This window comes from Phascolarctos cinereus, unplaced genomic scaffold (genome assembly GCF_003287225.1).
Source record: "Phascolarctos cinereus isolate Bilbo 61053 unplaced genomic scaffold, phaCin_HiC Scaffold_7;HRSCAF=346, whole genome shotgun sequence".
Classification (NCBI taxonomy): domain Eukaryota; kingdom Metazoa; phylum Chordata; class Mammalia; order Diprotodontia; family Phascolarctidae; genus Phascolarctos; species Phascolarctos cinereus.
Genome location: NW_027556180.1, coordinates 76,753,591 through 76,766,490, shown reverse-complemented (window position 1 = coordinate 76,766,490; position 12,900 = coordinate 76,753,591). Strand labels below are relative to the sequence as shown.

The 12,900-nt window shown below is 37.6% G+C and overlaps 1 protein-coding gene across 3 annotated transcripts in view; it reads right to left on the bottom strand.

The window, feature by feature from the left end:
* MYL1 (myosin light chain 1) overlaps positions 1–12,900 on the bottom strand; it is a 31,433-nt gene that overhangs the window by 4,069 nt on the left and 14,464 nt on the right. For 2 of the 3 annotated variants that reach the window (XM_021008722.2, XM_021008723.1), the window contains exons 2-5: positions 11,340–11,367; positions 7,045–7,188; positions 4,320–4,493; positions 3,566–3,643 (exon numbers count right to left, since the gene is read on the bottom strand). In XM_021008722.2, coding sequence (XP_020864381.1) covers positions 3,566–3,643; positions 4,320–4,493; positions 7,045–7,188; positions 11,340–11,367 — 424 coding nt within the window. Of the gene's footprint in view, positions 1–3,565; positions 3,644–4,319; positions 4,494–7,044; positions 7,189–11,339; positions 11,368–11,626; positions 11,652–12,487; positions 12,697–12,900 lie in introns of those variants that run through there. The other variant, XM_021008724.2, reaches the window with a different exon arrangement.

The following is a 12,900-nucleotide window of genomic DNA, read 5'->3' as shown; positions in this document are numbered from 1 at the left end:
TTCAGCATAAAGTTCAGAGGACGTGAAGAGAGAACAATTCTATTGAGGAAGAAAACCAGGAGTTGTCCAAAAAGACTGGTGTGGATGTACAAGAAACTTACCAATTAACATATTGTAGATAAACATATGTGTAGGTATATATATACACAGAAGATGTGTAGGTATATATATATATATATATATATATATATATATATATATATACACACACAGAAGATGTGTAGGTATATATATACACAGGTAATAGGATGAATGAGTGTGAAGTAGATCTGTAAGAATAGCTTAAGAAGTGGTAAAGGTCAGGAAAAGCTCAGCTGTTCGTTTGTTTCCAAGCTACATTTAGAAAAGAAAGCTCAAAGAAAGGAGTGGACTGCCGGTTGGCGTGGATGACTAGTGGTCACTGAATGGGGGGGGGAGAGAGAACTTAATTCTTATTTTACTTCTGTTTTCTCTGCCAAAGAAAATGACCTGTGGACTAGAAAGAACAGAACAAATAGCCAAAAAAATGGTTAGTAGGGAATTGATACCCAAGATAAGTGAGGAGATAATCAGAGAGTACTTAGCTGCCCTTCATGAATTCAGGTCACTTGCCCAACCCAACCTCTAGCTTCATCCTCTTCCAATCTATTTTCCATGTAGCTGTCAAATCAACACTCCTAAATCAGTGGTCTGACCTTGTCACCCCTCCGTGCTCAAAAAGTTTTAATGGCCTCTTCTTGTCTCTAGTATGAAATGTGAACTCTTCTACTTGACTTTTAAAGCCCTTTTAAATTTGACTCTAGCCTTCCTTCTCAGGTTTATTACACGTGATTTTCCTTCACACTCTGTTTCATCCCAACTAGGCTACTTGTCTCTTGGACGTGACATTCCCTTTTCCTCCTCTGGACCTTGGCATAGGTGAAGAGACGACTACAGGGCATTCCCTTTGAACCTCTGCCTCTTTGAATCCCTATTTCCAGATTCAACTAAGTACCACCTTCTATGAGGTTTTAGAGATGTTAGCATTCTCCCCTTGGGAAATTACTTTATTACTCATCTGTGTATATTGCCTCAAATAGAATGTAAACTCCTTGAGGTCAGGGGATGTTAAATTCTGTCTTTGATTCTCCATTGGTAGATAGTAGGTGTTTATGAAGTGTTGAATAAGCAAACAAGTTACACCCTTGGTTAATAAAAATACTAATGTGTGTGATCACTGAGTCACAGTAATACCTGAAAAACTATAGAAAACTGTGTAGGTACTGCAGTATTGGACAAGGGGAAATGTCCACATTTAAAAATAATAATAAGGCAAAGAATAGAGTCTGCAAACTATAGGCCAGGAGCTGGAGTTTAATAATGGAGTCTAGAATTTTTCCAGGAATTAAGAGATAATTAGTTAACATCGAAAAAGGGATGGGCCCCCACAAAGAATGAGCCTAGCTTCATCAAGGACACATGAAGCCAGACCAAACTTATTTCCCTTTTATGACAATTACTAAACTGCTAGATGAGAAGACTATTGCAGATACAAACTTCCCAGATTCAAGCAGTTAATAAATACAGTTTTCCTACTATTCTTGTGGAAAATACGGAAAGATGGGGCTAAGTGATAATGCAATTGGATTTGTAAATGGTTGAATGGTCTGACTCAAAGAAAAGTCATTAATGCTTCTTGGCAAAAGGACTCTAGTAGAGTAGCTCTGTATGTTTCAACATTGTTATAATGACTTGGATAAAGGCAATGGTGGCAGACTCATCCAATTTGCAAATGACACAATTTTGTGAGAGATCAATAACATACTGGAGGGGAGAGTCAAGATCCAAAAAAATTGGCAGACTAGGAAATGGTGTCGAACCTATTCAGATGAAATTTATGGGGATAAGACACCTGGGCCCTGGAAAAAAAATCAACTTCATATGCTAGATTTAGCAGTTTGTCTGAAAAAAGATCTTATTGGCCTCCAGATTCAGTGATGTAGGTTTTGGGAGGACCATATCTTATGGAATCCAAAAAAGATAATGAAATTAGAAATAATCCCACTCTACTCTTGCACTAGTAAGATTACATTTGGAGTACTTTATTCTGTACTGGATATGATTTTTCAAAAATGACATTGATAAAGGAGAAAATGTCCAGAGGAGTGCCATTAGAATGGCAAAAGATCCTTTGGTCTGGGCCAAAAGAGGAATGATCAAAGGAACTGAGGATATTGATCCTGGAGAAGAGAAGAGACAATAACTGTCTACAAGTACCAGGAAGATTATACTACTTTTTGTTCTTTATTCATTTTTTATCATTTATTAGTGTATTATGTATAACATATTATTATATTACTATTATTATTTATTATTAAATTCTCTTTTGATTCCTGAAGGCAGAACTAGCAGCAATAGCAGGTGTTGTTGAAAGGCAAATCTAAATTTGATGTAAAGAAAAAAAAATACTCTTCATAGCAATTAGAACAGCCAAAAGTGGGATGGGATGCTGTTGATAGGTAGTGATTCTCCTCTGAAAGTCTGAAAGGCCACTTCTGGATTGCGTTGTAGTGAGGATTTGTTTTGGGGGGGTGTTACATTAGAGGACCACCAAGATGCTGTCCAGTTCTGAAATGGACATTAGGTTATATTCAGATATAGCTGAAGCTGTTTCAATATGCCTCTAGAGTAGTTAGCAGGAAGATTTGTTCAGTCATGTCTGACTCTTTGTGATCCCATTTGGGGTTTTCTTGGGAGAGATACTGGAGTGGTCTGCCATTTCCCTCTCCAGCTCCTCTTATAGATGAGGAAACTAAGTCCAACCTGATTAAGTGACTTGCTCAGGGTCACACAGCTAGTAAATGCTGAGGCCAGATTTGATCTTATAAAAATGAGTATTCCTGATTCCAAGCCCAGTGCTCTAACCATTGCTCCCAGCTACCTCTGACAGAAAGATACGTTGCCACTTTAAGGAAACTTTTTTTTTTGTTTAAATGCAGATTGCAATTTTTCAAACAGTATTTTCTTTTGGTGCGCACTGGTGAGGATCTTACCTGTAATCATATAATCCCTACTTCGGTTTTTTTATAGTCAACCCTCAAAGGCTCTGGAGTGTCATGAATTTGGATGTTTCTTCCAACCACGTAGATTGGAACACATTGGAATCAATATCTGCCTAGTCCGTGTTCTCTCATGTATTTGACACAGGTAGTTTACTCAATGTGTTAGAGGCCTTTTTTTTTTTCAAAAGTTGTTTTCCCTTGACATCCCCATGGCTCTTGAAAGTAATAAGCTACACAATTTGTTATTATATAGTAAATTACAAATCAAGTACATGGGAGGAAAAAGGCCTAGGGAAATCAGTCATTTTCCATTCCAAGGACATAGTCAGACCCATCATGAAGTAAGAGATAATATAGACATTTCTAATCTCTGTCTGCCTCAGTTGCCTCAACTATAAAATGGTGCCTACCTCCCAGGGTGGTTGAGAGGATCAAATCAGATATTCATAAGAAGTTTTGCAAACCTTAAAGTACTATCTATTAAATGATAGCTATTATTATTATCATTATTATTATGCCAACAAAAAGAGCATTCCAGGACCTACCTTCATAATTGATGCAGCCATTGGAGTCTTCTTGACCTGCCATCAGGGCTTCCACCTCCTCTTCTTTCATTTTTTCACCTGGAAGAGAAAAAAAAGTTGTAGCTATTTAGAAACAAGGGCAGAAAGCAGTTTCCTAATGCATTCCGACTTGCCTTTCTAATTTCACAGTAATGCTAATTTGAGAGGTTTTGTGAGTGGTTTAGTGCATAAAGGGCTGCTGCAGGAGTTAGGAAGACCTAAGTGCAGGTGCTGTCTCTGACAAATCTGGTTATGTGACTGCAGGCAAGTCTTTTAACCCCATAAGGTCCCAGAAAATTCCTTAAGTTACAGAAGACTGTCTAATATAGATTAGTGGAAGGATTTTCCACACTGGGATTTCCCTGATGCTGATGAAATTACTTATTTAGAATCTTCATGCAGCTCCCTTCTCCTTTCTAGTTTTTAGGGGCAAGAAAACAAATATTTTTGAATATTTGAATAAATACCACAATGCATTTATGCTCTTATGATTTAAGATGATTAAAATTTTATTCTTCTGAGGCTTGTCCTTTACTCATTCCAGGATGATTTCTTAGGAGAATTTGGAGACTGACTGATTAAAGTTCTCAGTGACTTTTCCCTCCTGTTGCTATTCATCAGTTATACTTTGCAACGTTTCCCTTCCCTGCACTGATCAAGTCTCCCTTACCCAATTTCCGTCTTTCTTCTTCAGGGCTAGCCTTTTTGATGGCCTCAGGAAATCAGGGGTACTTACCCAAGGTAGCAAGCACGTGGCGAAGCTCAGCACCCATGACTGTGCCATTGCCCTCCTTGTCAAAGACACGCAAACCCTCAACAAAGTCTTCATAAGTTCCCTGGTCCTTGTTGTTGGAAATGGCCTGCATCATGGGCAGGAACTGCTCAAACTCAATTTTCTTGGCATTCATCTCTGAAAGAAATGTCACCATTTTGAGATTTATGAACCCTTCAGAATATATCAGCTTTTCAGCTTAAGGTGGGTTTCAGAATTCTGGGTGCACAAGATGACCCTATTCTATTATGTTATCCATAATAGCAGCTCAAGTTTGTAGATAAGGGACCTGAAACCCTATCCCTGCCCCAACAATCTTTATTTCATCTATATTTAAGATGATAAAACTTTTAAATAGGAGAATATTTTTAGATGGGAAAGCAATATACAAGTCTGCTGAGATGCTACAGACACATAATACTTCAAAAACAAGATTGGAATAGACAATTTCTAATGGGACTTTTTAAATGATGTTGTCTGTTAAGTCTCTACTATGTGTCAACTTGCTGTGCTAAATGCTTTCTTTTTAAAAAAAATTAATTAATTTATTTTTAATTTTCAACATTCACTTTCATAAGATTTTGAGTTTTAAATTTTCTTCTCCCCTACCCCATCTCCTCCCCCCTGCCCAAGATGGTGTGCAACCTGACACAGGCTCTACTTATACATTCATATTAAGCATATTTTCCCATTATTCATGATGTAAAGAACAATTAGAACTAATGGAAGGAACCATGAGAATGAAGCAATAAAACAAAACAACAAAGGAAAAGGAGAGCAAATAGTATGCTTATAAATGCTTTCTTTTTAAAGGTACTGAAGAAAAAAGTACAGAAGCGAGGTGCTAGGAGTTTGAGAGGCAGTATGATACAGTGGAAGGAGAATGGTGGATGTGAGTTCAAATTCTAGTTCTATCACCTACCACCTTTAGGGAAATCACTACCTCTCTGGCTTCTGTTTCTTATCTATAAATGAGAAAGTTGAATTAGGTGACCTCTAAGTTGATTTCTAGCTTTAAATCTAAGTATAATGTAAGTAAGTCTGGACTTAATTCTTGAAGTCCAAAACCCTGTAGATGAGAGAGCTTTCTTTGGCATATTTTAGCAATCTGTGATCCCCACCAGACTTTGAGTACCCACCTGATGATGACAAAAATATTAAAATGGTATAGTCATTTATATACAGAGGAAGGAAATGATCTCTACATATAAACCACATTTTCCCTCCTCCAGAGTGCTCTCATAGGATAGAAATTAAATTGGAGAGCAAAGATTAAAACAGATTAAGTTTTGAATGCTGAAGAAATGAGCTACATTAATCTAATCATTCCATGGTCAAAGATGGATGTGTAATTAGGAAAAAGGCATTTTAAAAATAAGATTTTACCCACTGCTCTCTCGCCTTATCTCATGCTCTTGATACTTTTAGCATGATTAACTTGATAAAATTCAACCTGGGGAGGTAGGGGGTAGGAAGAGAAAGTCTGAATATAATTCTAATGGTGATTTAGTAGCTAGCATTTATGATAATGGCTAGTATTTATATAACACTTAAAGGTTTATAAAGTGTTTTATTGGGGCAGCTAAGTGGCATAGTGGGTTGAGTACAGGGCCTGGAGTCAGGAAGATTCATTTCCCGAGTTCAAATCTGGCCTCAGACACTTACTAGTTGTATGACCCTGGGCAAGTCACTTAACCCTATTTGCCTCAGTTTCTATAAAAGTGAGCTGGAAAGGAAATGACAAACCACTCCAGTATTTTTGTCAAGAAAATCCCAAATGGGGTTATGAGGAGTCAGACACAACTGAAAAATGAAAAACTGAACAACAACAAAATTTATAATAACACTTAGCATTTACATAACAGTTGTAAAGTGCTTTACACTGGAGTAACTTGCTGTTTCCTTCTCCAGCTCATTTTATATATGAGGAAGCTGAGTACCACCCAGTTGCCCTAAATGGCTACTTTGTGCTAATGGCTAAAGTACCACTGTTGAGTGACTGATTTCTCAATAAATGGGTCTGAATTCTGCAAAACATATTCCTCACTGATTTTTACATGTCACTTGTAAAATTACAAAAACATAGCTGAATTCAAATTTCAAAGTCCATCGGGATCTTCTACCAATGGAAGATATTGTTATTAAGTCTGACCTCCTCTATTCTTCATTATAGTCACAGATTCTTTGGAGGTTGCTAAAGAAGTGAAAGAGTGCTAATGGATACTAAAAAAAAAAGTCTCTGCATGTGTCACCAAAACCACTGTGTTCTCATTGCTGTATTTGTGTTTTTTAAGGCAATTGGGATTAAGTGATTTGCCCAGGGTCACACAGCTAGTAAGTGAGAAGTGTTTGGTCTGAGGTAATATTTGAACTCAGGTCCTCCTGACTTCAGGGCCGGTTCTGTATCCACTGTGCCACCTAGCCACCCCTCACAAACAAGTAATTTAACCTCTCAGTGTCTTAGGTGGCTGATCTGTGTTGTGGCTAAAAGTTTTTATATAAGTAATTCTCTACTCTGATTAAATCATAGGTCTAACAACTCCTCATATCACTCGGGACCACCTTAACATATCAATGGAGAAACTACAGTACAAGAAAGTCAGCTATTCTCAGAGTTGAGGCCTGGAACCTGACCTGTCCTGAACATACAGTTTCTCAATTTCCAGGAGACGTTGTTTTCATTACCTACCTTCAGGGGTGGGGTTTCCCAGAACTTTCTTGACCTCTGCATTGGTTGGGTTGGTACCCAGAGCACGCAGCACGTCACCAACTTGGCTTAATGTGATCTTGTTTTCGCCAGTCCTGTCAAAGAGGAGGAAAGCCTCCTTGAAGTCTGCAGGAAGAGAGAAGGCAGGTTATTCAGGGATTCCTTCCTCCCACAGATGTATCAGTTAACAATGACTTCTACATGTTTCTGGCCAAGGCTACTGTAGACTGACAGTTTTAATCTTTAAAAAAAATATTCTAGATCTCTTTTTGTTAGATATACTTTTCTCCAAGTAACAAATATCATCACTGTCTTCATTATATTCCCACTTGCCTTATTATTGCCTGTGGAGATTACATCGCTGCTTTTTCAACCTCTCTCCATAAATCCCCTTTATCTATTTCAGCAAAAGGCAGTCCATGCCATATTTGTTCCGTTTTTGTTCATTTAATCTATCTCTGCTACTTTGATGAACAGTTATGGATTGGTTTCCCCTAAAAAGCAATGTATTCCTCTTCTGGTTCTGTCATTTACAAGCTGTGAGACTAAAGACAAATCATTTCACTGAGTGTCAGTTTCCACATCTGTAAAATGGACATAATAAAGACATAATAGTATTTTAATTACTAACCTTACAAAGTCGCTATAAGGCAAATACTTTTGTTATTGCAAAGTGCTATATAACAGTGAGTTTTTATTACAGGTGACCTTAGGAATCCTGGGAATCCTGGGATTTCACTGTTACTAATGGTTGAGGTTTCTCCCTTCCTTCCTTCCTTCTTTTCTTTTTCTTTTTCTAGTAAATGGTTGACTGATTTTAGTTATATAAAAGCTTAGTAAAAATTTTCATGATAAACCTATAGGAATTAGGGAAACTCCTTTCTTGAGGCCCAGGACTCCATCCTTTCACTGATTAAAGCCCAATAGGATAATAGTTTTCCTGAAGGCAAGTGATAAACTCGGAGACTTATAAATTCCCAGGTCAAAGTATCCAAGCCAAAATGATTTAGGTTGCCCTAGGTATAAATGCAAACTAATTGGAGAGCTAAATAGATTATTTTTCTGATATACTTTTTCCTGCATTTTGTCCCTTTATCATATAACAAATGTCTGCCATATTCTAATGCCAGATGTATGTCTCAAGTATACTAAATTACATCATCATCATCATTGTCATAGCATTTACTTAGCACCTACTATATGCCAGGCATTGTGCTCAGCACTTTACATATGTTATATCATTTGATCATCACAATAACCCTGGGAGGTTGGTGTTATTAGCCATTTTGCAGTTGTGGAAACTGAAGCAAATAGGTTAAATGACTTTCCCAGGGTCATATAGCTAGTAAGTATTTGAGGCTGGATTTAAACTTAGGTCTTCCTGACTTTAATAATAATAATAATAATAATAATAATAATAATAATAATAATAGCTAACATTTATGTAGAGCTTACTGTGTGTCAAGCACTGTGCTAAGCACTTTACAAATATTAATAATTTGATCCTCACAGCAACCCTGGGAGAGGTACTATTGTTTATAGTTGGGGAAACTGAGGCAAAGAGAGATTAAATGACGTGCCCAGGGTCACATAACTAATAAGTGTCTGAGGCTAGATTTGAACTCAAGTCTTCCTGACTATAGGCCCTGTGTTCTATGCATCATGGTGCTCTCAGCTGCTGTTCTAATCAGCATTACTATTTGACTTCATATGTAGCTCTATTCATAATTTTAACCACCATTCTCTAGAGAAAGTGAGCTTGAGTGTGGCATTGACTAGACAAAGAAATGAGTGGTATAAGGTAAAACCAGATCTATATTTATGTCAAGAGGGGATTGGAGTAGGTTGTCATAGAATGCACAGCTCAGGAACACATCTGTGCTGTTTTGGAGGTGGTGAGAGTGGGAGAAAAGGACAGGAAGCATTTTGGGGGGGGCATATGTGAATGTCACCATAAAAAAATACAATACATTTCTGAAGGGTGTGAATACCATCCTTTAAACTGAAATTTACCTCTATCTGGACCAGCGTTTTAGAAAATTTCGTGGTCCCTCCAATCATTCCCTGTGAAGCTAAAAGCCCCTGTTAGGTGATTAGTTTAGGACTGTTCACTGGCCAATGACTAAGAGAGTTTTTACTCTTTTAAGAGAAATCTACAGTTTTAAAGCAGATTGCACCGTGCGGCATTTGTAATAAACACTCAACATTTCCGTGACCGTTTCTAAGAGAACACCCTACGAGCACCGATAGATGATCCACAGGTCAGGAGTCACCATGTTCTCTTTCATCTTCCTTAATGGACATGTGAAATTGGAGTCCTCTGGTACTGGTTTTAGTCCTCCATATACAGTCTGCTTAGGAGGTTCACTATCTCCGTAGTCAAATTGCTGATGCGGGAAGAAGGTTTTATGGATTGTAATAGGATAGCTTCAAACCTAACCCTCTCTACTTTAAATGCTGAGACCAGAAACAGGCTCTCCCTGATCAGTTTCCTTCTTGGAGTTTAAAAAAAAATTGCTTTAATTGGAAATCTTTTTAAGCAATGCTAGTCTCTCTAAGAATCTAGGACCTCCTCAGAAGAACCAGAATGTCTTTAGATGTTGTAAATATTGCACATTTTCCAGTTACATTTTTTCAGAGGCTTCAGTGCTCAGTCTTGATAGATTCAAAACCAAATTATACCAAAGAAAGTACATAATTTTCACAGCATTTAAGATTCTTAAGTTTGTACTTCTTGGCATGAGAGAAAAAAATGACCCTTTAAAAAATGTTTTTCTTTTTCTCTAAATTTAAAAGAAGTTTAAAAGGTAGAGTGAGATTGCACACCAAGTTAGTCCTTTTGTCTCCTAAACGGTTTTAATTGCTCCACTGCTTAGACCTATAATGGTATAACAGTCATAATTAGATTTCAAGTTAGACACTACAGAGGGCCACTGAGCAGAAAGGAGTATATAGTAAGACCATGTCATGTCCTCAATTGAAATATCTTAAGAAAACAAAGTGACATTTTCACTGAGAGAGGAAGATAAAGGGAGTAGAATCTCCTAGAGATGTTTTTAAAGCATCTGATATGTTTTCTACATTGTTCTAAAATTCTAGTTAGCTTGTATATCAGACAATTTGATAAGTCTTCTTCATGAGGCCATTAGCTACAGTCATCCAGTAAATTCACTCGTAACTTTTCCAGGGATGTTCCTTACTCTGTCAGAATTGACAAAAATATTAACGTTTTTCAGACCCAGATTTGAGACTTTTTTATGAATAAGCTATTAAGTTTTAAAATTTAAGCAGTATGACTAGTCGTTCTAACTTACATATGGACTAGGATATCACCAACCTTACAGGTGTCTCCCTTTCAGTTCATTGGATTTCCATGATAAAAATGTCATTATCATAGTTCTGTGAAAATACTAAAAATGACAAAAAACTGTCAAGAAATAGTATGTCCTTGTATAAATAGGAGTACATCAGGATTATTAGTATTCCTGTTGGACAAAATTCTTTTAAGAAAAGAAAAAAAAGACAAATTTCTAGAGAAAAGCAAGAAATGGATCTGTTAAACCAAAAAGAGAAGACTTTAGAAAACTCTTATTCCTTTCGTTTTGAAAGACTCAAGCATTGTATGTCTGGAACACCACAAACACTTTTTTAATATTCATTAAGTTGAATCTTGAATGTTTCAGCCAATCTCTGTTTATGTGAAGGACATGGTCATTAATTTGACATCAAGCATGGTGTGATAGAAAGTATGCTGACTTTCCTCATAAGCAAACAAACAATACAACTTGAATCCTTTTCTTTCAAAGCGCAGGCATGGAATTGATTATTATAAGATGAAAAGAGAAGTAGTGATAAGGCAGTGGTTCTATTTCTCTGAGTACTTTAGGCAAACTGAATTAATTAGATCCCCTAAAAATTCTTTTGAGGTCCTGGTTGATCAAGTTAACTATCCAACAGGCCAAATAATTTTGGTTGAATAGATACTGTGGACAACTGGCTTTAATTTATAAAAAACAAATCAATACATGAGATATCACTGCCAGTTGAGAACATTTCCCTTTTGTCCACCTAAAGACCTTTCGGCTGCTGCTCACAAGTCTAAGACTCACTCTTGTTAAAAGTTTATATTTAGAGAAGACTTCAACTCAGTCTACCTATTATGGTAGGCAAGGCTAAAGGGGATAATTAGGGAGAGATTAGCTCTTCCTGAGAGTCACTTTTTCCACAGGCCTTTTTAAGGAGGGCACCCACAGCAACAACGTTCTGATTTAACTTACCATCCTGTTGCTCTTTAGAAAACTCGATCTGTTAAAAAGACATTAATCACAAAGAACTGTTTAACCAAACAGGTTCCTGATATTTCTGTGTATCTCGCTGATTCCATGAGTCTATCTTTAGAGTAGGCTCCCAAATGAGCCCACTCTTTGGATTTCCCATGTAGCATAGATATTAATAGGAACAACACAAAGCAAAATGCCTTGAAGGTTAGTGAAGAGCTAGGACTTGGGTGAGACATTATCATTTCACCCAACCGCTAGAGAAACTGAGGTTTTATTGCACTTACCAGCAATCTGGTCAGCACTGAAGGACTGCAGTGAAGAGAGGAAGAAAAAAAAAAGATACAGCTAATAACTGTTGAAAATGCATTGACAGAATCAAGAGTATTCTCTTATTTTGTCTCTTAAACACATGAGGTCTTGAATGTAGTCTGCATTGAGGCAGGTTACTATGGCCTGAGAAGTACTACCTTGGGGGTGGTGGGGAGCCTTTAAATCTAGGAATTTTAAGACTGTATGAAATAGACAACTGAGGGGAAATGGTGCCTGGAACTCAAATAGTGAAGCAATGCTTAATCAAATTCTGAAATAAATGCTCCCTAGAATAACAAAGTGTTTCAGAGCTCAGTTAAGGTTTTTCCCTAGACATGCAGCATTAAGATGTTTTGAAGCATTATCACTGTTTAACTAGGACATTTTTCTATTAAGACAGACAATAAATCCAATACATTAAAGGCACCTATCCAAATAGTAAGTATTAATATCGTAGGATCAAGTTTTAGGGTAGGTGGTTTTCTGGTGAGAGCTGCTCTTGACTTCTAACTTCAGATATAAATGGCCATCATCTTGCCTGGCAAACGAAATTCCATTTAATCATTTGTCCTGTAGTCACAGGACTAACCCGAGTATATATGGTTGGATGAAACAACTCAAGACAATTAAAAATGTCCCTATCACACTGCTTAACCTCAAGAGGCAAATAGAAATCTGACCTACTTGGCTGCTTCTCCCCACCCTCTCCTGCCTCATCCTACCCTACCCCTCACCCAACCTCCCCAACCTAACTGCAACTTTCTTGCTTGACTTTCTTCCCTATCTCATCAGCAGTCCACCAGGGGACCGCTAAATAATTTCTTGGTCAGACCCACCATGATGGAGATGTTGAGAAGCTGTCGAAGTGAGCTGAGGGCTGCTCCTGTCCCTGAGTGGAGTCCTCCCTCTCACAAGACTTCTTATTTATGGGGAAGCTGTGACCTCACAGCCAGGATCAGGTATCAGAAGGAAGTGGCCACTCCCCTTGGAGAGTTCTTTAGCTTTCTTAGGGCAAAGGGAAAGAAGGCTCTGTTTCTTACTGGGTCTATCATAAGGGCTATTTTAGGAGATCAGAGCTTGGGAGTGGTCAGTTATAGTGTGGCTGAAGCTTGTCAACACTTCTCTGGTCTATTATCCTGAAGGGGAGTACCTCTCATTGAATATTAATGGAAGCTTCCTATTAGGGAGGGTTTGTGCTTCTTTAGGAGTGGGTAAATTAAAATGTTGCTTAAGGGTCAGATTCTGCCTG